The sequence below is a fragment of the Eumetopias jubatus genome, unplaced genomic scaffold (genome assembly GCF_037043125.1).
Source record: "Eumetopias jubatus isolate StellerSeaLion01/CBP00866 unplaced genomic scaffold, mEumJub1_p1.0 scaffold_4, whole genome shotgun sequence".
Classification (NCBI taxonomy): Eukaryota; Metazoa; Chordata; class Mammalia; order Carnivora; family Otariidae; genus Eumetopias; species Eumetopias jubatus.
In genome coordinates this window covers 171074870-171101254 of record NW_028274810.1, presented here as the reverse complement: position 1 = coordinate 171101254, position 26385 = coordinate 171074870, and the positions used below count along the sequence as shown (strand labels likewise).

At 36.6% G+C, this 26385-nt stretch overlaps 1 protein-coding gene across 1 annotated transcript in view; it reads left to right on the top strand.

The window, feature by feature from the left end:
- PREX2 (phosphatidylinositol-3,4,5-trisphosphate dependent Rac exchange factor 2) overlaps positions 1-26385 on the top strand; it is a 294568-nt gene that overhangs the window by 131484 nt on the left and 136699 nt on the right. The window contains exons 14-20 of the mRNA XM_028111247.2: positions 1523-1598; positions 4224-4296; positions 7471-7613; positions 7718-7810; positions 9896-10044; positions 14440-14525; positions 19377-19513. Coding sequence (XP_027967048.1) covers positions 1523-1598; positions 4224-4296; positions 7471-7613; positions 7718-7810; positions 9896-10044; positions 14440-14525; positions 19377-19513 — 757 coding nt within the window. The remainder of the gene's footprint in view (positions 1-1522; positions 1599-4223; positions 4297-7470; positions 7614-7717; positions 7811-9895; positions 10045-14439; positions 14526-19376; positions 19514-26385) is intronic.

The window sequence follows — 26385 nt, the reverse complement described above, 5'->3', positions numbered from 1 at the left end:
TATTGATTCCCTACTAGATTTCTAGCACAGCTACCCTGCAAATATTTTGGATAACCTAACACTAAAAGATGGTTACTTCAATCAATAGCAAGTGGGTACCTAAATTTGTCTTTTCTGCTAAACTCATAAAAACAGTAATGGTTACAGTTTTCATGTTACCTGTGTATATGTAGATTTCGTATGTGAGAAAATGTGCTCTGAAAATATATTTTAGCCATATGGGATTTCTTACCAAGAAAGTTACATTCCGTAAGAGCTGATAAGAAGGAATTGTTCTTTGGCTAGGAATGACAATTGTTTATGAGTTGTCAAGGAAAAATTTATGGGAAAAAACCATAAAACAGATGGAATGTATGATAGTCATGCTTTTAATATGTGTGAACTCAGCTTACAAAAAGAAAAATTATTTGGGTGAAGAATTCACCGACCCACATGTGTTTTATAATAGGCTGACTATCCTTTTCCTTCTTAGTGATGCTTATGAAAACCAAGATGAAGTAGGCAGTGAGGTATCAGAAACATGGAGATAGATTTAAAAAGATTTTATTTAATTAATTTATTTATTTTTAAAGATTTTTTAAAAAAGGAATCTGCTATTGATTACTGGCTAACCTAGTGTATTTTTTACAAAAATCTTAGAAATATCAACCATTTTTCAGGGACTTTTTTTATGAGAGTGGATAAAATGATGTCAGTATAGTCAGTTGCTGACAGGGGCTAAAGAACTGTGAATAGAGCTAGTAATTATTTATCATTTCAAGTTGTCTGAGGTTCAGATCTTCTGACATTTTGAAAAAACTGTCATTTTCTCTTTGATCTGGGCCTGCAAAATGAATGAATTATAGATTTCCGCCCTGGGGGCCCCATTCTGATCAAGAGTACTTGTTGGTATCTAACTTAACTTTGATTTCTCAGATCTGGAAAGTCTACTGAAAGGAGAGGCTAATGTAGAATCAGCTGGTTCCTTTGGTTCCCTAGGGATGTGGTGTCACTTGTCCATGCCCTGATCAGACAAGATGAATGACAGGGTTCTCAGCATGTTTACCTCAGGACGGGCCTGCTGTCTCCCACTGCGGCTGAACCAAATCCAGCCTTCCTGGAGAGTTCAGGAATAAAAAGGGTTGTTTTATTCTGCACATTTTGATGAGGTTTTTTTTTTTTTTGTAGACTATCTTGATTTTAAGGGAAGAAATTCCATTTTGTTATTCTTTTATTAATGAGATATTGTATTTCTAGCTAAGTTTTTACCAGATAATATAGCAGTAATAATCTACTTGGGTGTAAGAACATATCAAAGGAGAAATGTCTTGTTTTGGTATCATTGTGGGTCTCTTCTGATATGAGCTGATGAAGGAGTTTTCGGGTGCTATGTATACTTATAAACCTCTGTCATTTGCACATAACTTGGATAATAGATTCAGATTATATTTAATAAACTTCTCTGTTGCACACTGATATTAAATGAAATGTTTTCCTGTTCTTACCCTCTTCTTACGGGTTTTGGTTTCTTTTTCCTTTATAGAGATAAAGATTACCATTTAAGAACCTACAAATCTGTAGTCATGGCCAACAAACTGATAGACTGGTTAATTGCACAGGTAAACAGACAAATAGAAGTTGCTGAGTTACATTCACTGCTGCTTTAAGCTTTGAGGGGATTTAGGTCCCCTTTTTTTGTCACCATGTGCAGATGAGACACAGTGAAATAGCTTGATCAAGTTCATACAGCTAATACAGAGTTAGAATTTGAATCTAGGTAATCTGACTTAACAGTCTTCAAACTTAATTTTTATGCTATATGCTTTTTCAAGAGGAAGATGTTCCTGTCTTTAAAGTATCAACTGAGATCCATCAAAAAAACTAAGTGTATGGGCACCTAACTGACTCGATCTCAGCTCACGTCTTGATCTCTGAATCGTGAGTTCAAGCTGGTCCCATGCTCAGCATGGAGCCTACTTTAAAAACAAAACCAAAACAAACAAACAAAAAAAAACAAAACCTAAGTGTAATTTGAATATCACTGAAGAATACATATTCACATACGCTAAAATTTCTTGCAAGTTTTGTTCACTAATTCGTCTTAAGATATGTTTCCTAGTCCTAGCAAGTTATCTAATCTCCCTGTGCCTTTCTGTTAGATAATTGTGCTTTGACATATAAGCCTTAATATTTATCTACATACATTTTAAATAGGAAACTACAAAATTTATTGTTATTGTTGCTCCATTTCTCAGAACGTGGGAGTTGACAGCAGGTATTGAGAAACTGTTATTTGCAAATTAGGGCATCTACCCCAACATACTAGATATTCAAATATAAATTTAAATGTTTTATCATACTAAGTCAGCTAATATATGATCAAATGTTTAACATTGATTAAAAAACAACTTTGACAGAACTCACTGTTTTGTTAGGGGATATTGTTTGGTTGTAATGTTGTCGTGCTTAGATATTTGAGTCAATTTCATAAGCGGTTTTACTTTTTTGTTATTAAAGAAAGTGGCCTACTCTTTGTTGCATGGGAATAACATTTGATAATCATAAAATGTTCTTTGTTTCAAATATTAATGTTTAATTCATATTTGATTCATCTGTGCACATAAATTTTGAGACTTTTATTATTGAATATTAATTTCTAGACTATTAAAGACTGCTTACTTTTGTATTTATAGCACTTAAATGTGTTCTATTTGGAAGTTAAAGTTTTAGATTAAACCAAGCAATTATTTTTAGATAAAAAAACTAATTCATACATGTAGTGGGTTTACTCGAGTCAGAGCCTTTTATAATATTATGGTCAAATATGTGTCATTAGAATTGGTTCTGTACTTGGTATCAGAGTTGGCATTTCACATAGAAGTTATAATCTTATAGAATTCACATGAACTTGTAGTATATGTTGACTATGTGAGAAAACTGAAGTAAGTTTTTTCGAAGCAAAAGTTGGTGCCTAGTAAATATTTAAAGTCCTGACTCAGGAAATCAGTGAGCAGCTTTCTTTTCTTTTTTCCTTTTTGGCATTGTTTCACTTTTCAAATGTGAGCATTAGAAGAATAAATAAGCTACCCAAAAACTGGACCACGTTGCAATTATTTTTTTTCTTCAGGTTTTCTGAGTGATCTGTTACAACAATGTCTTAGAAATTGTATGTAGTAGAAAATGGGGTGATGAACTGGGACTCAGGTAACCTAGCATCTGATGATGGTTCTTCTAATAAGTGGTTATGCAAAGTTGGACAAGTCCCTACATCTCTCCAGATTTTATTTTCACAACTGTTTATTACTTACTGGAATTATTATCTAACAGAGGAAAAGGCACAGGGACATTAGAATAACTTGCTAGGACTAACAACAGATATTTTAAAACAAATGAGTGGACAAAACATGCAAAACATGCATTGTAGGTGTGAATGATTGTGAGTGAAAGCAAGGATGAAAATAAGCACAGAGTTCAGGCAACAGTAGGGGACCAGCCTGACTAGGAAGAAATAAAATGAGAAAGCACTTCTTAACCACAAAACCTACAACTGTTAAGTTTATACACACACACACATATGTATATATGCCTATTTCTATATATGAATCCATACTTACATGAATAAAATAGTTTTCTAGATAAAAACATGACAGAAGATTGCATTGGGCTTTCATTTTTGCTTCAGGTATATGATCTGATTATTTTTTCTGCAAGATAATGAAAGAGAAGCTTGCATTTACCAGCTCAGCTGAACAATTTACTTTTGGGGTCTTATAAATCACCCAAGTTAGTAGGTTTCTTTAGGGGTCCTTAAAGAACAAGGCCATTTGGTAGAAGGAATATGATAGCAGAGATCATGCCTAATGATTTTTCATTAACTTTAGTGTGTTTTCAATATATAGATATTTTCGTGCTGCACAATTAGGATACGATACTGAAAAAATAAGAGAATGGGATCATTTGTGGTAGCAATAAATTTTAGTTATTTATATATTTTCATGTTTAATACAGTATGATTTTACTCAGGAATATTATATCTTTGTTTTTCACTTAATGTCAAAAAAAGATGTTTTTATAATCAAGTGAATGTTTTATAGCAATTAGGTGCCTCATGAGCTTATGAAAGCAGTGTGTGCCCTAAGAAATGAATGTTTTTGTCATATAGTGCTGGGAACGTCAAATGCAGTAAAGATACAACAAAGTCTTTAGTTGCCTGTTAAGTTGTGCCATGTTTTTGTGGTTAACAGGGGGATTGCCGCACCAGAGAAGAGGCAATGATATTTGGTGTTGGACTCTGTGACAATGGATTTATGCACCATGGTAGGGATTTTTATTCTGGAAGCTTACAGATGTATTTTACTCTTTTGTTTTTGTTAGGGCACTGGGAGTACCTCATTGTTTAGTGAAGTCATTTAGAGATGAACCAGCAAGACCGTATGGGTCTTGCCATGTGTCCATGCTGGGTCACATGTGCATTCAATTTCACCTCTGGTGCCATTCCTATGTCTAGTTGCTTTTATCTACCAGTTGCCATGACTTCTCTTCTCTTTTTCTAGACTGACTCCAGAAGAGCAAAAGCTTGAACTAGAAGATTTTTTTTTAAGTAGCTTTTAAAAAAAATTGAAATTATTTTAGATTAGACTCATGTTTTTTTTAATGCCAGTATATATTAAAATGATTAAATGAGAGCATATATGGTTGGTAATCAGTTTTTTTTTTTTTAGAAAAATGCTTTTAAAATTATCTCAGAGATAAAATTATAAATCTCTGGAAAAAATCTGTTTCATTTTGGCCACTAATTATTTTTCTTGTTTGATGACTTCATTACGCCTAAATTTGTAAAAATAATGAGACTTAGTTTTCCCTCTCTATTCATAGCATCTTATATATTCCACAAACCCAGTCTTTTTCACTGTTTACATATATATAAATATATATATGCTTATAAACACATATTTGATAACACTTCTACCTATTGGTCAATTACTTTCAGAAGGTTATTACCTTTTTTAAAAAAAGATTTATTTATTTCATATAGAGAGAGACTGGGGCAGAGGGGGAGGGAGACAGAGAATCTCAAGCAGACTCCCCTCTGAGGAGTCCCCTCATGACCCTGAAATCATGACCTGAGCCGAAACCAAGAGTTGATTGCTCAACCAATGGAGCCACTCAGGCACCCCCAAGGTTGTTATCTTTCTGTGAAGAACGAAGTATAGCAAAACTTTCAGTGATGTTGAGAGTATCATTGGTTAGCATACATTCATTTGGGAATTCCATTACATCCCACTATCTCTAGAGCACTGTATGAGATGTGCTAGAGAAATACTAGTCCTTGCTGAAAAACTATTGAATGGGAGAAATGACATTATTATAGGGAATTAAAACTATAATATCAGGGTGAAAACCTTCAAATATTTTGTTTTTCTTTTTAAAGCATCAACAAACAGTCATTTTATCTAAATATTTATTTTAAAATATTGAGTTAGGGGCACCTGGGTGGCTCAGTTTGTTAAGTGTCCAACTCTTGATTTTGGTTCAAGTCATGATCTCAGGATCATGAAATCAACCCTGCATTGGACTTGTGCTCGATGTGGAGCCTGCTTGACATTCTCCCTCTCTGGCCCTCTCCCATGCTCGTAGGCATGTGCACATGCTCTCTCTCTCTCTAAAAAAACAAATAAAATTAATTAATTAATTAACCAAAAAAATAAAATATTGAGTTAACAACAAAAGTTTTCCCTACAAAAGTCTATGTTAATAAAGCACAACCAATCTGGCTGCTGCCTGGCCTCATTGATGTCCTTTCTCACTCCTGTTAGGCAGACTATTTTGTGGAGGAAAACAGCAGTAGCAAAACACCATGTGAGTTTGGGGGAAGTGCTTGGGTCATATAGGCAAGACCTAACTTGATCTCAAGTATATTCTCATTTCTGTTGTCAACTGTAAGGTGTTACTTTTTAATTTGTGCTTGATAGTTTCATTTGTTAACTCAAGTTGCCGGCCAGTCTTCCATCCAAAGATCAATACATATATCATCTGGTCAACAGTTATTATTTGGAACTCTGTAAAAATAATGAAATAAAATAGTTTTGTATTGCTTTCTGTATACCAGCTTAACTCATTTTTAGTTCTGTACATTATGAAGAACGTTTTATTGACCCCATTTTACCGATGCGGAAGCTACAGTTCAAAGAGTTGAAGTAACTTTCCCAAAGTCACACCCAGAATCAATCCCAGACCTGGAGGTGTGCCTCATCATAAAGCCAGACCTTGTACGGTGCCATGGGACCAGTGTCTTCCCTTTAGCTACCCTGCTCAATGAATCACCCTGTTCCAACGAGTACGCTTTAACGTACCAAGGATACATAAATAGAAATAGAGAAGATTTCTCTTTTAAAACATTTTGGCAGCTGTCAGGATCTCACCGAATATAAATTCTATCAGTATTTAGCCTTATTTTTGACAGGTTAATCTTAGGGACTTTGGGGGAAAATACTAATGTTCAGATAAAAGGGAAAAAATGACCTTTATTGAAATAAGATTATTTGAGAACAATGTTTTTAAAGATTTATTTATTTATTTATTTGACAGAGAGATAGAAGCACTAGTAGGCAGAGAGGCAAGCAGAGGGAGAAGCAGGCTCCCCGCTGAGCAGGGAGCCCAACGCGGGACTCGATCCCAGGACCCTGGGATTGTGACCTGAGCCAAAGGTAGCCGCTTAACTGACTGAGCCACCCAGGCACCCTGAGAACAATGTTTTTAAACAGAAAAGAACTAGGAATTAGTGGAAACTAAAATCACATTTCACCCAGAAGATGTATTTCTGGTTTGAAGTGTTGGAATAAAAGTGACCACAGTGGGAATTGCTCATACACATAAGAGCAACACTTACCCATTTGAATTTTCCCATAATTGTTCAGGATATTAAAAACACACTTCAAATGTTTACTACAAATTCAAAACAATGTAGGTTTCTATGTTTTGGATTGCATACATTTTTTGATTCAATATAATCTTTTTTATTAAATTTGGGTGAGTACAAAAAAGTTAACATTTGGGGCACCTGAGTGGCTCAGTCGTTAAGCGTCTGCCTTCAGCTCAGGTCATGATCCCAGGGTCCCGGGATCAAGCCCCGCATTGGGCTCCCTGCTCAGCAGGAAGCCTGCTTCTCCCTCTCCCACTCCCCCTGCTTGTGTTCCTGCTCTCGCTCGCTCTCTCTCTGTCAAATAAATAAATAATTAAAAAAAAAAGTTAACATTGAAAAAATACTTAAAAATTCAAACTCTTTAGTTAATAGTAATTTAAAGGAAACATCAGCTTGAAGCTGTCGAAAGAAATAGAACAATATCATAGGAATATTTGTGAATGAAACTTCTTCTAAGAGTATTACATTGAGGTTATGGGACAGGTATTAGTTTACTGAATGTCTATTAGTATGAAAAATGGGTTCAATTTTTGGATTAATTGGAACAATTTGAATCTCTGTTTTTGTAGTCCTTGAAAAAAGTGAATTCAGAGATGAACCCCTACTTTTCCGTTTTTTTGCGGATGAGGAAATGGAAGGATCAAATATGAAGCATCGACTTATGAAACATGACTTAAAAGTTGTGGAAAATGTTATAGCCAAATCATTATTGGTAAGTTTATCAATATGTTATATAAATTTTCTTCATTTATTCTGTTTGATTTGTACCTTTTTTCATAGTTCCTTTATTAAAAATGTTAATATTTTGCATTTCAGATTAAATCCAATGAAGGCAGCTATGGTTTTGGGTTAGAAGACAAAAATAAAGTTCCAATAATAAAGTTGGTAGAAAAGGGGTCTAATGCTGAGGTAATGTAAATTAGCATTTTTATTTAAATTTGTTGTCCATGACATACAAATATAAAGGTTCTAAACAAATTGAAATCAGCTTTTAAGTATCTTTATTGAAAATAGTGTTTCTGAATAATCTTATTCTGAGTTTGTACCAGATACGATTGGGATTTGTGACAGAGTTCATGTACTCAGATAGTTGGAGATCCATAACTGAACTTCTTGACCTTGGGAGATCACATGTCTCATTCCATGTCCCTGGGACTTCCCTGTTCAAAATTCTAGCCTGGAGCCCTGGGGAGACTGCATACAGTGGGACTGTACTATGTATGTCAAATACCTGTTCCATTAAATCTAGGGCTACGTCTTTTATTTTCCTATCACTTTTGGCTGTCTTATAAAAATATAACTTTCATCAGTAAAGCATGTGCTTTGACTTATTTTCTCATTAGGTTAATGCTATTTGATGTTCTCTCACCTCAGCAGCCTTTAATCAAAGGAATCTCCTGATCATTCATTCAGGATTATTTATTTAGTACCTCTTATATGCCAGGAACTGTTCCAGGCTCTGGGAATATAACAGTGAATAAAAGAGACAAAATATGCTCTCATGGAACCTACTGGGAACGTTATATCCCAAATATGTCAGATTTAAAGTATTCTCACCTTGCTGCCTGGCTTGTAAAAATGCCTTAATCCTCAAGCAAACTTCTAAATATATAAATCTTAAATAAAGAATGTGAGAATGAATGAAGCATGACTTTTAACTTTGAACCTGGCCTAAAGTTAGTAGCATACTTCCATCCACCCTCCTATTGGCTAATGCCCAAGGTCTCTGTCTTTTACCAAAAGACAAATTCATGCAAGACAGTGTTTTAGGTACAGCACATTAATTTCAAATGAAATAACTCTGGTCAGCTTATACTTTGTTAGTGGGCTGGGCCAACAAAAGACTATTTTTAGTAATTTTCTGCAAGAAGGAAATGTTTCTCCCAGACATTTTCTGTGGGTGTTCTTAGAGCACAGCTTTAAATTAGAGCACAAAATTAAATTTTTTTTTAATTTGCTTGAACTCTGTAGCCTTTCCTTTATGTCCTTATTCTAATGTGTGATTCCTATAAATCATTCTCTCATATTTTCTTACAATACCCACTTATACTTGATGTAGTGTCTTGTCTGGGGGTAGGGAGGAAAGCAGAAATATGAAAAGTAGATCTAACTATGTCACTAAGTGCTCTCACCCGTGTTTTCATCATTTCTCTGGTAACTAAAACAACATGTAGTTCGGGGGCAGTGGAATTGGTTAAGAATGGCAGCCTGGTTGGCATGGAGAGATGATGTCTTCTTTGCCATCTTTTCAGCCTCTGGCAATCTGTGCTTTTTGGAGTTCTTTTCCATGGCTTCCAGGTCATTCCTCTCTCCTGCCCTGGAGATGTTTGTGCTGTGTCATGTTGGCGATGCTTATTCGGTTGTCGTTGATGGCTGTATAGAGGTGGAACGAACCTCTCTGACTTAATTGGATATAAATGGAAAACACAGTAAAAGAAAAAAAAAACTAACCTGGGGTTTGACTGTAGTTTAGAGGATGAAATGAGAAAAAGAACTGGAAGATACAATAGAAAGGGGGTCACGGGGAGGACAAAATTAAGTCATAAAAGAAGGGGCGGGGAATTTCAGTGCAGATGGGTGATCAAATTTAAAACTAGGTCAAAGAGAGTCAGTGTGTTATCTCCCCCACAGTTCTATTTTGTGAAATTGTATAAAAAACATTGCAGATGTGTTGGAATGTCAAAAATCTGTAAGTTCTAGGTCCTTTCAGCTTCTAATTCTGTGAAAAAAAATAGATTCCTTATTAAAATATAATTTGAGGGCGCCTGGGTGGCTCAGTTGGTTGAGCGACTGCCTTCGGCTCGGGTCACCATCCTGGAGTCCTGGGATCGAGTCCCGCATCGGGCTCCCTGCTCAGCAAGGAGCCTGCTTCTCCCGCTAACCCTCCCACCTCTCATGTACACTCTCTCTCTCTCTCTCATTCTCACTCTCTCAAAATAAAAATAAATAAATCTTAAAATATAATTTGATTTTTTTTTTCTATTTCTCTCTTAGATGGCTGGCATGGAAGTTGGGAAAAAGATTTTTGCTATTAATGGTGACCTAGTTTTTATGAGACCTTTCAATGAAGTGGATTGCTTCCTGAAATCATGCTTAAACAGCAGAAAGCCTCTAAGAGTTCTCGTGAGCACAAAGCCAAGGGAGTAAGTTGTATGATTTATGTGGGATTTTTAAAAAAATTATACATAGGTGAATAAAATAGAAAAGTTAAGTAAGTACATGTCTAGAATTAAGTATCTCATTGCTTGGGACATTAGACCTTACCAAGATCACTGATACTTGTCTTTAAATGATGAGGAAAAACTGCATGCTTGCTATTCAAATCAGGGAGTTTCAGTAGAAATAATACTTCCTTTTTGCTGCCCAAATTTTCCTGGTCTAGGTTGGGTTGAGTGTGATTATAAGTGAAGAAAACTGATAGAACACTTGATAGTAAAGAACTGCATTCCCCATGTTCAGCTCTAAGAATTTCAGGCCTATGAGTTAGTTAGATATTAGGTTTATAATTAAACACATATACGAAATGGGAGCACAACTGGGTGAAGTACACTTGCATGCTTGCTTGTACTTAGTGATATGTCAGTTCTTAAAAAAATGCCTACCTGCCTACCTATGATTAGGAAAAAAACCTCATGTTTATTATAGCCAATTTAGAGAGTATAGATTTTTCTAAATGAAGATGTGTTTCTTATAATCATATCATCCATAAAGAGCCATCACTTTTTTTGAAATTCAGTGATAGTTGACTTTTCGATGTACTGATACAGATTTACACAACCATGTAGTTGTAAAGTGGGATTATGCATTATAATCTGTTTTTTTTAAATTAATAAGATATTGTGAATATACTTGGAAGACATTGGCTTTTCTTCTGCAAATCACTGATGGTCTACTGTTCCTGTATCACGTTTCCATGAGTTGTTTAACCAATAAATTAATTAGTATAATTCATATGAATTGCTTAGTGTAATGTCTTAATGTACTATGATTATATCAAAATTACTGTTCAAAATTCAATTATAGCATTTATTAATAGTAATAAGCAACTTTATTCATTTTAAGGTAAATGAAGGTCACCACTTTAAAAACAAAAGGTTTATTTTCACTGCTTATGAAAATACTCTCAGTATATATGGTATAGTATTCTTCCCTGCCTTAATGTATATATTTAGCAATAACTGGGTGCACTCTTTATCTTAGGAGTTGAAATGCAATGTAATAAGCTAGAACATATATGCTGCCAAAGCAAGTATGCAACGTAATGAGCTAGATTCTACAGCATTAAGTCATCAAGGTCAATGCTAAAACATACCAAGAAAAGAGTGAATGTGACTCATTCAAATTACTCATTTAGGAAGACTTTGGGCTAGAAGGCAGAGAATAATCATAACAATGTCTTCTCTCTAAACCTAATTTTGATCTATTACTCCCTCTTTACCCAACCCTGTCTAGGGTAAGGCTCACCTAGTTGCCTACCTCTGGACACTTTGAGGACACTTAAAAGGAAAAGGACCGACTGGAAACGAATAAGGGAGTAATAGTCCAAATCAATCATTAGTAAACATAAAGGTCCTCCTCATGGTCCCATTGCCCCCTGATTTAACCCAGCAACTACTGATTCACTGACCATAGACATTTCAACAGTTGGATCACTCTGAAGTCCTCAACTTTAAGACTAAATGGGGGCAGATCTTCAGTCCTAGAACGAACTGCTGGATGAGCAGCATTAGAACCTGCGTCCTCTGACTCTTCCTGCAGTGTTTGTCACACAGGGTTTGGAACCCAATATTTCTAGTCCAGTTTCAAGCTTCTCTTCCACCACTTGCTTGCTAATTGTGTTGCTTCAACATCTTCATCCATAAAAAAATGGAGATGATGAGTGTCAATGTCATGGAGCTGCCAAGAACATTAAATAAATTTAGGTTTGTAAAGAACTTCGTGACTTGTTCAGCACCTGGCATGTACTCCAGTGATGTTATCTGTGATGCTTGTCTATTGTCTTATTTCATTTTTTTTATTGTTTCTTTATTATATCAGGAACATATTTTATATTGTATTTCAAAACTGTTTTGAGGAGAGAGTACTCATTTTTCATCTTTTAATTTGCTTGAAATCTGTAGCCTTTCCTTTATGTCCTTATTCTAATGTGTGATTCCTATAAATCATTCTCTCATATTTTCTTACAATACCCACTTATACTTGATGTACTGTCTTGTCTGGGGGTAGGGAGGAAAGCAAAAATATGAAAAGTAAATCCAACTGAAGTTTTGAATCTAGCTGTATTTTATACTTGATAGCATCAAAGAATTTTTCAAAAGACTTTGTAGCAGATTATTTAGTGCACTTACATTCTACAAGAAATACAGTGTTCCTTTTGTATAAATTTAATTCTTCGTTTACTAGACAATATAGTGGTCCCAGCAGGGAAACATGTTTTCCAAAGATCATTTTATGAAGAGGGCCCCAGTATTATGACCAAAATGCATCTCATGGTGTTTTGTACAAAATTTTTAAAGAAATCTACAATAATCTTCTTGAAGATTAGAGTAAGGTCAGCCTTCCCTAGCAATGTTAGAAGGATAGAAGACCTTGCTCAGAAAGAACCAAGAGGCTGCTATGAATTCCTCACAATCCAAAAGCAACAATAACTCACCATGGCCTGAGAGCTTGAGGTTATTTCAGCACAAGTGAACTCTCATTCATAATATATAGAAGCATGAGCTACTTCTATTTTTTTGTTTCATGCTCAGAACATGTATTTATTCCCTTTTCTTTTCCTTAGTCAGTTATCTTCCATTTTCAGGTGTCTTTTTTTTTTTTTTCTTTGACAGACACTAGTAACAAGGTGCTATTCAAAGCGAGCAAATACAGCCTTATACACCAAAAAGTGTATAATTAAGGATAAAGGATATATTCGTTCTGTGACCTCTACTCCACCAATATATAGATCACTTCATAGTGTATAACCTATTCATAGTGTGTAACCTAATTCATAATACTACTTTCAGCTTTCCCTAAAACAGACAATTCATATTTCTATCACCAAATGCTGGAATGCCTGCCTCAGTTATATTTCAGATTGCAGGACCAGCCTCTGCCGTCAGACACAAATGCCATATAGCGTTTTCTCAAGTGTTCTAGGCACAGTGTTGCTCAAACTGCTCTAGCAGCTTTTTTTTATAAACTCTAAGTAAGTGCCACTGTACCTAACTTCAGACTCTGTCTAATGTGCCCTTGAAGTGCCACTGACATTTATCTCATGATTAATTCATCATCTTTTGGAAAACAATTTTGTTTCTTGGGCATCTAGGGCTATCCGTCAAAATCTATTGCATTGTATTCGTTTGTCTTTGCTCTGTACTGCAATTTATGATAGTCGTTTTTATTGTTATGATGTTCCGCCTTATCTCATGCTCTCTGCATTTCATCTTTGCTCTCTGATCTCTGGCTTCCCTCTGTGGAGTGGCTCACTTATTAGTGCCAAACTGGACATCCCTCACTGCTTTGACATAACAGCAGCATTCCTTCATCTTCTTTTCCACATGGCATCATTGAAAATACTTTTCTTACTCAGGTTTTCCCTTTTGATGTGTTATTCTTTCAAAATTTCACTGAATAAATACTAAAGTTAATCACATTCTTCAATTATTTTGATGTAGTGTTTGACGGATCTCTTCTTTATAACTAGCTTTTTGTTGTGGTTCTTTGATGAAGTTCCCAACAGGTAGAATATATTAACTCTGTGTTTCTTTTATTACTTTCAACAAAGAAGTTTCAGCAAAGGAATTTCACAGTGCGCTGTCTTCTTTGTAACAGTAAACTAAGGAGTTGGGCGCCTGGGTGGCTCCATCGGTTAAGCAGTCGACTCTTGATTTTGGCTCAGGTCATGAGCTCAGGTCGTGAGATGTAGCCCTGAGTCTGAGTCTGGCTCCAAGCTCAGCAAGGAGTCTGCTTAAGGATTGTCTCCTTCTCCCTCTGCCCCAACTCTGCTCACGAGCTCTCTCTCTTTCTCTCTCTAAGATAAATGAATCTTTTAAAAAAAACAAACAAACAGTAAACTAAGGAGAGAAGCTTCCATTTTATTGAAGTGCCTACATAATTCATAGCATGATGTAGGGCAGTTGACCGAAGATTCTTCTTTTAATCTCCACTGACCCCCTGCAAAGTAGGTTTTAACATCCTTTCTGTGGAAACTCAAGCTCAGAGAAGTTAAGGAGTTCATGCAAGTTATTCAACTATCAAGTGACTAAATGAGGATTCAAAGCTAGTTTTGTCTGCTCCCAGAGCCTGTTCCTTATTCAGCAGATACCATGTACTAGCCATGTTCAATTGAGGAAGTCTGTCGTGCATGCCCACTGGGTGCCTTTGTGAGGGCATGCGCCCTGTTTGTTTCCTGGTTTCTAGCCCAGTCGGTGTCTTTTATACAGTAGACTCTCAACACATATTTATTGAAAGAATGAATAAAAGCGTGGACACTATTGTTTTAACCAACTATGGCATTTTAAAGTCATCTTACCCTATTTTCTGACTGATTTTAGGACAGTGAAAATCCCAGATTCAGCTGAGGGACTTGGCTTCCAGATCCGAGGATATGGCCCATCGGTTGTCCATGCAGTGGGAAGAGGTGAGACAGTCATCCTGCATGGCAAACAGATTTACAGCATGTTTGGGTATTGCTTGCTGAACAAGAGTATGTTCAAAATGTGCATGGTCATGTTGTCATGAATTTTCTCAATCATATTTTTACCTTATTGGCTCAGTGGCAGTACATTCCTCAAACACTATTTTTTAAGAAACTCTTAAAAATTGTAAGGCATATTTATCACTGTTGAGAACTGATGGCATGGAGGGAGCTAGAGGGCATTATGCTAAGCAAAATAAGTCAGTCAGAGAATGATAAACACTGTATGATTTCACTCGTATGTGAAACTTAAGAAACAAAACAGATGGATATAGGGGAAGGGAAGGACAAATAAAACAGGATGAAAACAGAGAGGGAGACAAACTATAAGAGACTCTTAACTACAGGAAAAACATCAGGGTTGCTGGAGTTCCGGGAGGTGGGTGGGGGGATGGGGTAACTGGGTGATGGGCATTAAGGAGGGCACGTGATGCAATGAGAAATGGGTGTTATATGCAACTGAGGAACCACTAAATTCTACCTCTGAAGCAAATAATACACTATGTGTTAATTAAATTGAATTTAAATAAAAAAATTTTTTGAAAACTGACGAGAGAGTGATGCCTCCCAATCTCACTTTTCTGCATGTTTCAGTTTAGCCAAAAGATATAACAATTTTAAGGTTGTCTATTTGTATTTTTTTCTGGTGGCAAATAACTATATTTTGTCAGCAACTCAAAGATGTAAGTTTTCAGGTTTAAGAATTATCTGTGTGCTTTGTAACCTGTTGCTATATGATTACTTCAAGTATTTCTAAAAATGAAGCATTTCATAAACCATAAAATGCATTTTAAATTAAATAATATATGTTTATATTTTATTTTTTTGCTTGGTAGGTAAATAAACTATGGATATCTCTTGTTATACGCATTTTAAATTCTATATTATACTAACACTGGTAATGATTTAAGGGAATGACTATTAGATCCCACAGAGTGTATAACTTGCTGCTATAGAAAGAAATGTCTTTATAAGCAAAGAGGGCATGTGTTTATCTTAACAAGAGACATACATGCTTTTCATTACTAAGAAACATAAAATGTAAAATATCTTAATATGATCACCCAAATATTAGTCTGGAAAATTTTGAGAGGGCATTGCTATCAGAATCAAATTTATCAAGAACATACTAGCTAGACCTTTATTAGATTATAAAATTGCCTTCATTAGTGTATATATGACAAAAATGAATCTTACTTCAAAAATTTGTCTTTTTACTCAGATGTTTAAAACATATAGACTAATAGACATTTAAAACCTTTCCAACAACTCATTCATATTATAAGACTGAAATGGGATATATTTCATACTGAAAGGGGAAAATTGATATATCCATGCTCTTCATTTTCACTAAACAAAAAAGAGTAAGTCACTTTGTCAGTACTGTAAAATAACCGAAAACCTGAGTGAATCAAGTTGTGCTTCTGTCCTTATTACAGTGTCATTTAAAGAGCTGAGTTCTGTCTTTGCAACTTAGTTGTAGGGTAGGCCCAAATCTGGTTCCTATGCTCTTTGTTTCTGAAGAGTAAAAGACAGAAATGCTCATGTGCTTTTCCTTTCAGATGTATATTAAATAAAAAGATACTATTCCGTGGTTTCTTTTTGCACTGTAATTTTGCTGTAAGAAAGGAAAACTTGCTGCCCCTTTTCTTCTTCAGCCCCTTCCCATGGCCACATACTAGAGTATATCTATAACTGAAATTTCACCTTTGGAATTTAAGATTCCAATATGCCAATTTCTTACTGCAATCTCATCACTTTGATATTCTAAGCTTGTGTTTTGTTTTGTTTTAATTCATTTGGGACCTCCAGGCTCTGGATCCTTCTCTTTTTCCCCTCAAGACTCCCTTCCTTACCCAGCCTTATCCCCATGGTAGGTCACCTCAGTCATTCTTGCGAGCATCACCAGGGTCCTCTTGTCATTATTCTTCAGGTGCACCATGTCACCTCTTTTTAGCCTTGGATCAACCATCCTTTTTGCTTTTTCTCCTAAGTCACTGGGAAAAAAACTATTACGAATGTGGAATTAGTGTCATCCCAGTTCACCGTCCTATCTTTTACTGGGCCTGTCTTACTACTCAGCAGTCTTTTCATGTCTCTGATCACCTCCCTCTTTTTCTTCTCATAATTCCCTCCTGTCTCCCCAGGTGAACTTCCTTTTTCACCTCACAGACAAATTCAGAGTCCTAGGTATGAAACCCTCAGAGCCCCAAACCTTTTGCGAACTCCACCACCATCACCAGCTTTCTCCCACTCTAGAGGAAGAGGTCTTTTTTTCCTTTTTAGAGTTCAAGGTGAATTTCTCTATAAGTGTTCTAGATCTCATCCCTTCGGATACCTTCTCTGGAGTGTTACATTGTTAGGTATCCCCTTCCAGAATTTCAGCCTTTTCTCTTCATTGGATTATTCTAGTACAGGCTGTGAGCATGCTCAGTTCTTTTCCACTAAAATAAACAAAGAAACAAAATGATCTTAAACTAGAACAGCAACAAACACAGAACCTTTCCCTTTTCCTTGTTTTCCCATCTAGACCCTTGCTACTCAAAATGTGATCCACAGACATACAGCATTGGCATTGCCCGGGATCTGGTTAGAAATGCAGACTCTTAGGACCCACCCAGGACATACTGAGTCAGAATCTACATTTTAATGAGAGCCTCAGTTGATTTGTATGCACATCCAAGATTGATAAGCTTAGCTCTAGAATAGTGCTCTGATAACTTTTATTCTGTCATGACCAAACTTCCTGAAATGCTGTCTGTATTTTCAGCTGCCCTTCTTTCACTTCTTATTTGAGTTTTAGGCCAATGCTGTGGACATCTCTCCCCATCTCCCACCCATGTCTCCAAAGTCTGTCTTATAAGAGTTATCATGGACTTGACGGAAAAGTACTATGGACATTGATAACATTTGTACTAATTGAACTTTCTGTGGCATTTGTTTACACTGACTACTCCTGTTTGCTGAAAATGTTCATCTCTTGATTTCTGAGATGACACTTTTCAGATTTTTCTCCTACTTGTCCTCTGGCAGCTCCCTTCATCTATCGACCCCTTAACCGTTGGCTCCCGTTTCTCTTCTCTGGCTTCTTGTTCTCTATAAGAAATCTTATTGATCCTCTTGCTGGAGATTTTTAAATCTCTGTCTCTAGCTCAGACCTCAGTATTATCTCTAATTGAACTTTTCATCTATTCTCTGAACTTGCTTTGCCTTCTGTATTCTCTTTGTTTAAATGACTACCTACTCAGCCAGAGTCCAGAGGCAGAGGAGTGATCCTGGGGACTATAACCTCTTCACAAATTCTGTCATCAAATATCAAATACTTGATCTTATTTTCCCCTTCTGTAACAAATGCTTCTTTAGTTCTAGTCCAGAAAATTGCAGTAGATGCCTGTGCTTGTGGTTTTTGACTTAAACTCCAATGATCCATCCTCTGTTTTCGGGGGTCATGTCACTTGTCTGCTTAAAATTCTTAAATGCTATTCCTCATGCATATATAGTAAGGTTAAGGTCTTAGGACTTCACATAAAGTGTGTGAGGACTTCACAACCTGGCTCTGCTTGGCTTTCCAGGGTCTTCATCCACCACTACCATTTTAAGCTCTCACCAACTGCTCACATGCTCCCAAATGTCCAGGTTATTTCTTGACTCAGTGCCTTTTTTCAGACTATTCTTTCTATGGGGAGTGTCCCTTTTCCCTCCAAGACCTACTTCAATCCAGAAAAACCACTTAGTATTTCTGGAAGTGAATTTTAGTGAGAAAAAATATATATACCATCTTCTTGAATATAAATTATGTTCTCTAAGATGTTTAATAATTCCTTCATGGGAGAAATTGCTTACAAAAGAAGGCTCTTCTAACATAAGTTTTATAATCACTTATATTAATTATATTCATTATATTTATTAATGGTGCTATGGAAATGTTGATTTGCTCAGAATATCAAATAATAATGACTGTGAAAGTTTCTGAAAATCTTAACTCACTGATAGGATATTCCACTTGCATATTTAAGTCTATATCTGTGCAAATAAATGATGGACAGTTGATGTTATCCGATTAATTTTATTCTCCACCAATTCTGTGGTTTCTGACCCTTTGTAGATATCCTGAATGCTTATTTTACTTAGCAAATCCAGTCTACTTGTAATTGCTAATTGACTTGACTTTTTTTCCCTTAAGAATTTCTTTTAACTGTTTGCATTTTAAAAAATGAAAGTGATTATAGAATTGATGAATCATTATATTGTACACCTGAAACTAATATAATGCTGTATGTTAATTATACTTGAATTTAAAAAATAAAAAGGAACAAGACTGATATTTACAAGCTATTGTAAATTTCAGAAATGCCCTTGCAATAAGTGTTACTAAGAAAAACAAATGAAAGTGAACACTATTTTAATATTTGGAGATTTTATATAAACTAAAGAAAGATAAATAAGACATATGTTCTGGCTTTCCATTTTGCCATTATATATGCATATGTAGAAAATTAAGACTGACTAGACATTTGAGAGGGAAAATAACTGATTAGCATTATAAAGGTCACTTTACAATATTGCTTCAAACTCATTCTTAGGGAGATGAGAGAATATTCTGTTAATCACAGTTTGAATGGCCAGATGAAAAGTAGAAAAATGTTGAGAGGGCATTGCTATCAGAACCAAATTTATCAAGAACATACTAGCTACATCTCTACTATATTTTAAAATTGCTTTCCTTGTTACCTGTGTGATAAAAATGAATCTCATTCCTCAAATTTTTGGCAATTTTCTCATTTGTATTTGAAGGAACTGTGGCTGCAGCGGCTGGTCTTCACCCTGGACAGTGTATTATCAAAGTAAATGGAATCAATGTCAGCAAAGAGACCCATGCCAGTGTTATTGCACACGTTACAGCCTGCAGGAAATACAGAAGACCAATGAAGGTAAATTGCCCTGCAGCTTACCCAGATCTCATTGCAAACTTGCATAGAAAGCATAAAGGACAACACAAGATAGTGCCAGGGATGTGTGCAGTTTGTACTTCTAAGTTCACATTTAAGCACAGCATTGTAAATCTCATGATGATCTTTTTACTTGCATAATTATTTATAATCAATTATGATTAAAATGATTGCATCTTATTGTTAACAGTATTATCACCTGTTTAAAAAGTGCTCTAGGGTATTTTCATTTGCATTGTGATACGAGTTTTCAAAGACCCAATTGTTTATCAGATTGAAATCCAAAGGTTTGAATTGTTTTCTTGCCCCTTGCGAATGCTTTAGGATATTTTTTTTTTTAAAGATTTTAATTATTTATTTGACAGAGAGAGACACAGCGAGAGAGGGAACACAAGCAGAGGGAGTGTGAGAGGGAGAAGCAGGCTTCCCACGGAGCAGGGAGCCAGATGCGGGGCTCAATCCCAGGACCCTGGGATCATGACCTGAGCCGAAGGCAGACGCTTAATGGCTGAGCCACCCAGGCGCCCCATGCTTTAGGATATTTAATGGTCATTGTGTGCCTGTGTGGGTTTTATAAGGTCTGTGATTGAGTTTTGGATATATTTATTTAAGCAACTGGATTTAGCTTTTGAAAGAAAATACCAAAATGTACTTGTCATTACTTAAAATTCTAAGCGTTATCCCCTGATTAAATTTCAAGTGCTATAGAAAAATAAAATTAGAATCCTAATTTATAAGCAAAGCTTATCCCATGAGGTACAAGTGAATATTGGGCTATAAGAGAAAATTCTCTCAAATTAATCAACTAAATGTAAAAGGAACTTTAGAGGAGAGGCTTTGTATTTTTTCCTTCATGCATAGCCAGGTACTCTTCTGGATTTCAGAATATGACTTTATGTCCAAACCAGAGAGAGGAGTGGTTATTTTCTCATAGGCCAGGACTGACATCCTGCAAAATACTGAACCTACAAGAAAAAAGCTCATCAATTTTGCTTATTAATAAGGTCAAACTAGCAAAGCAAGTTGGAGTTCATGCATAGACTCATAGGTTATTATGGTTGATAACAGTTTAATAAATATTTATCGAAATGCATTATTGAATGAATTTTTTAAAAAGACAGTTCTGAAATTATCAAACCTTTCCCCTTCAGTCGGAATTTTGATAAGTAGCCAAATTGATTTGAGTTTCATTCCTTTTCATTTTCCTTGACTGCCTTCTTAGAGAGGAGTTGGTTAGTGAAATGATTAAGAAAAGCAATAAATAGGGGGACCTGGTGGCTCATTGGTTAAGCATCTGCCTTCGGCTCAGGTCATGATCCCAGGGTCCTGGAAAGGAGCCCCACGTTGGGTCCCTGCTCAGTGGGAGCCTGCCTCTCCCTCTCTCTCTCTCTGCCTCTCCTCCTGCTTGTGCTCTCTCTCTCTCTATAAATAAATAGATCTTTTTTTAAAATTTTTTATTGTTATGTTAATCACCATACATTACATCATTAGTTTTTGATGTAGTGTTCCATGATTCATTGTTTGTGCATAACACCCAGTGCTCCACGCAGAATGTGCCCTCCTTAATACCCATCACCAGGCTAACCCATCCCCCCACCCTCCTCCCCTCTAGAACCCTCAGTTTGTTTTTCAGAGTCCATTGTCTCTCATGGTTCGTCTCCCCCTCCGACTTACTCCCCTTCATTCTTCCCCTCCTGCTATCTTCTTCTTTTTCGTTTTTCTTAACATATGTTGCATTATTTGTTTCAGAGGTACAGATCAGTAATTCAACGGTCTTGCACAATTCACAGCGCTCACCATAGCACATACCCTCCCCAATGTCTATCACCCAGCCACCCCATCCCTCCCACCACCCCGCACTCCAGCAACCCTCAGTTTATTTCCTGAGATTAAGAATTCCTCATATCAGTGAGGTCATATGATACATGTCTTTCTCTGATTGACTTATTTCACTCAGCATAACACCCTCCAGTTCCATCCACGTCGTTGCAAATGGCAAGATCTCATTCCTTTTGATGGCTGCATAACATTTCATTGTGTATATATACCACATCTTCTTTATCCATTCATCTGTCGATGGACATCTTGGCTCCTTCCACAGTTTGGCTATTGTGGACATTGCTGCTATAAACATTGGGGTGCACATACCCCTTCGGATCCCTACATTTGTATCTTTTTGGTAAATACCCAGTAGTGCAATTGCTGGATCGTATGGTAGCTCTATTTTCAACTGTTTGAGGAACCTCCATACTGTTTTCCAAAGTGGTTGCACCAGCTTGCATTCCCACCAACAGTGTAGGAGGGTTCCCCTTTCTCTGCATCCCCGCCAACATCTGTCGTTTCCTGACTTGTTAATTTTAGCCATTCTGACTGGTGTGAGGTGGTATCTCAGGAGGTTTTGATTTGGATTTCCCTGATGCCGAGCGATGTTGAGCACTTTTTCATGTGTCTGTTGGCCATTTGGATGTCTTCTTTGGAAAAATTGTTTGTTCATATCTTCTTCCCATTTCTTGATTGGATTATTCGTTCTTTGGGTGTTGAGTTTGATAAGTTCTTTATAGATTTTGGATACTAGCCCTTTATCTGATATGTCATTTGCAAATATTTTCTCCCATTCTGTCATTTGTCTTTTGGTTTTGTGGACTGTTTCTTTTGCTGTGCAAAAGCTTTTTATCTTGATGAAAGCCCAATAGTTCATTTTTGCCCTGGCTTCCCTTGCTTTTGGCGATGTTTCTAGGAAGAAGTTGCTGCGGCTGAGGTCGAAGAGGTTGCTACCTGTGTTCCCCTTTAGGATTTTGATGGACTCCTGTCTCACATTTCAGTCTTTCAACCATTTGGAGTCTATTTTTGTGTGTGGTGTAAGGAAATGGTCCACTTTCATTCTTCTGCATGGGGCTGTCCAATTTTCCCAACACCATTTGTTGAAGAGACTGTCTTTTTTCCATTGGACATTCTTTCCCGCTTTGTCAAAGATGAGTTGACCATAGAGTTGAGGGTCCATTTCTGGGCTCTCTATTCTGTTCCATTGATCTATGTGTCTGTTTTTGTGCCAGTACCATACTGTCTTGATGATGACAGCTTTGGAATAGAGCTGGAAGTCTGGAATTGTGATGCCGCCAGCTTTGCTTTTCTTTTTCAATATTCCTCTGGCTATTCCGGGTCTCTTCTGGTTCCATACAAATTTTAGGATTATTTGTTCCATTTCTTTGAAAAACGTGGATGGTATTTTGATGGGGATTGCATTGAATGTGTAGGTTGCTCTAGGTAGCATTGACATCTTCACAATATTTGTTCTTCCAATCCATGAGCATGGAACGTTTTTCCATTTCTTTGTGTCTTCTTCAATTTCTTTCATGAGTATTTTATAGTTTTCTGAGTACAGATCCTTTGCCTCTTTGGTTAAATTTATTCCTAAGTATCTTATGGTTTTGGGTGCAATTGTAAATGGGATCGACTCCTTGATTTGTCTCTCTTCTGTCTTGTTGTTGGTGTATAGGAATGCCACTGATTTCTGTGCATTGATTTTATAGCCTGCTACTTTACTGAATTCCTGTATGAGTTCTAGAAGTTTTGGGGTGGAGTCTCTTGGGTTTTCCCCATACAGTATCATATCATCTGCAAAGAGTGAGAGTTTGACTTCCTCTTTGCCGATTTGGATGCCTTTAATTTCTTTTTGTTGTCTGATTGCTGTGGCTGGGACTTCTAATACTATGTTGAATAGCAGTGTTGATAGTGGACATCCCTGCCGCGTTGCTGACCTTAGGGGAAAAGCTCTCAGCTTTTCCACATTGAGAATGATATTTGCTGTAGGGTTTTCGTACATGGCTTTTATGATATTGAGGTATGTACCCTCTATCCCTATACTTTGAAGAGTTTTGATCAAGAAAGGATGCTGGACTTTGTCAAATGCTTTTTCTGCATCTCTTGAGAGGATCATATGATTCTTGTTCTTTCTTTTGTTAATGTATTGTATCATGTTGATTGATTTGCGGATGTTGAACCAGCCTTGCAGCCCAGGGATAAATCCCACTTGGTCATGGTGAATAATCCTTTTAATGTACTGTTGGATCCTATTGGCTAGTATTTTGGTGAGAATTTTTGCATCCATGTTCATCAAGGATATTGGTCTGTAGTTCTTTTTGATGGGGTCTTTGTCTGGTTTGGGGATCAAGGTAATGGTGGCCTCATAAAATGAGTTTGGAAGTTTTCCCTCCATTTCTTTTTTTGGAACAGTTTCAGGAGAGTAGGTATTAATTCTTCTTTAAATGTCTGATAGAATTCCCCTGGGAAGCCATCTGGCCCTGGGCTTTTGTTTGTTGGGAGATTTTTGATGACTGCCTCAATTTCCTTAGTGGTTATAGGTCTGTTCAGGTTTTCTATTTCTTCCTGGTTCAATTTCGGTAGTTGATACATTTCTAGGAATGCACCCATTTCTTCCAGGTTATCTAATTTGCTGGCATAGAGTTACTCATAATATGTTCTTATAATTGTATGTCTTTGGTGTTGGTTGTGATCTCTCCTCTTTCATTCATGATTTTGTTGATTTGGGTCATTGCTCTTTTCTTTTTGATAAGTCTGGCCAGGGGTTTATCAATCTTGTTAATTCTTTCAAAGAACCAGCTCCTAGTTTCCTTGATCTGTTCTACTGTTCTTTTGGTTTCTAGTTCATTGATTTCTGCTCTGATCTTTATGATTTCTCTTCTCCTGCTGGGTTGAGGCTTTATTTGCTGTTCTTTCTCCAGCCCCTTTAGGTGTAGGGTTCGGTTGTGTATTTGAGACCTTTCTTGTTTCTTGAGAAAGGCTTGTATTGCTATATACTTTCCTCTCAGGACTGCCTTTGCTGTATCCCAAAGATTTTGAACAGTTGTGTTTTCATTTTCATTGGTTTCCATGAATTTTTTAAATTCTTCTTTAATTTCCTGGTTTACCTATTCATTCTTTAGTAGGATGCCCTTTAGCCTCCATGTATTTGAGTTCTCTCCGACTTTCCTCTTATGATTGAGTTCTAGTTTTAAAGCATTGTGGACTGAAAATATACAGGGAATAATCCCAATCTTTTGGTTCCGGTTGAGACCTGATTTGTGACCTAGGATGTGATCAATTCTGGAGAATGTTCCATGGGCACTAGAGAAGAATGTGTATTCCGTTGCTTTGGGATGGAATGTTCTGAATATGTCTGTGAAGTCCATTTGGTCCAGTGTGTCATTTAAAGTCTTTATTTCCTTGTTGATCTTTTGCTTAGATGTTCTGTCCATTTCGGTCAGGGGGGTGTTAAAAGTCCCCCACTATTATTGTTGTCAATGTGTTTCTTTGCTTTTGTTATTACTTTCCTTATATAATTGGCTGCTCCCATGTTAGGGGCGTAGATATTTACAATTGTTCGATCTTCTTGTTGGATAGACCGTTTAAGTAGGCTATAGTGTCCTTCTTCATCTCTTATTACAGTCTTTGTTTTAAAATCTAATTTGTCTGATATAAAGATTGCCATCCCAGCTTTCTTTTGGTGTCCATTAGCATGGTAAATGGTTTTCCACCCCCTCACTTTCAATCTGGGGGTGTCTTTGGGTCTAAAATGAGTCTCTTGCATACAGCACATCGATGGGTCTTGTTTTTTAATCCAATCTGATAGCCTGTGTCTTTTGATTGGGGCATTTACCCCGTTTACATTCAGGGTAACCATTGAAAGGTATGAATTTAGTGCAATTGTATTGCCTGTAATTTGACTGTTACTGTATATTGTCTGTGTTCCTTTCTGATCTATGCTGCTTTTAGGCTCTCTCTTTGCTTAGAGGGCCCCTTTCAATATTTCTTGGAGGGCTGGTTTCGTGTTTGCAAATTCCTTTAGTTTTTGTTTGTCCTGGAAGATTTTTATCTCTCCTTCAATTTTCAATGACAGCCTAGCTGGATATAGTATTCTTGGCTGCATATTTTTCTCGTTTAGTGCTCTGAAGATATCATGCCAGTCCTTTCTGGCCTGCCAGGTCTCTGTGGATAGGTCTGTTGCCAATCTAATATTTCTACCATTGTAGGTTACATATCTCTTCTCCCGAGCTGCTTTCAGGATTTTCTCTTTGTCTCTGAGACTCGTTAAGTTTTACTATTAGATATCGGGGTGTTGACCTATTTTTATTGATTTTGAGAGGGGTTCTCTGTGCCTCCTGGATTTTGATGCCTGTTTCCTTCCTCACATTAGGGAAGTTCTCTGCTATTATTTGCTCCAATATACCTTCTGCCCCTCTCTCTCTTTCTTCTTCTTCTGGGATCCCAATTATTCTAATGTTGTTTCAGCTTATCGTATCGCTTATCTCTCGAATTCTGCCCTCGTGATCCTGTAGTTGTTTCTCTCTCTTTTTCTCAGCCTCTTTATTTTCCATCCTTTGGTCTTCTATATCGCTGATTCTCTCTTCTGCCTCATTTATCCTAGCAGTTAGTGCCCCCATTTTTGATTGCACCTCATTAATAGCCTTTTTGATTTCAAGTTGTTTAGATTTTAGTTCTTTTATTTCTCCAGAAAGGGTTTCTCCAATAACTTCCACGCTTTTTTCAAGCCCAGCTAGTATCTTTAAAGTCATGATTCTCAACTCTAGGTCCGACATCGTACTAATGTCCGTTTTGAGTAGGTCCCTGGCAGACGGTACTACCTCTTGTTCTTTTTGCTGAGGTGATTTTTTTCGTCTTGTCATTTTGTCCAGAGGAGAATAGATGAATGAGAGAACAAAATGCTAACAGGTTAACAACGTCCCCAGCAAATATACTGTATACAAATCAGAGAAGACCTGAAACCAGGGGAAAAGAAAGGGAAAGAAAGAAAAAAGAAAGAGAAAAGAAAGAAAAAAAAAACAAAAAGGAAAAGA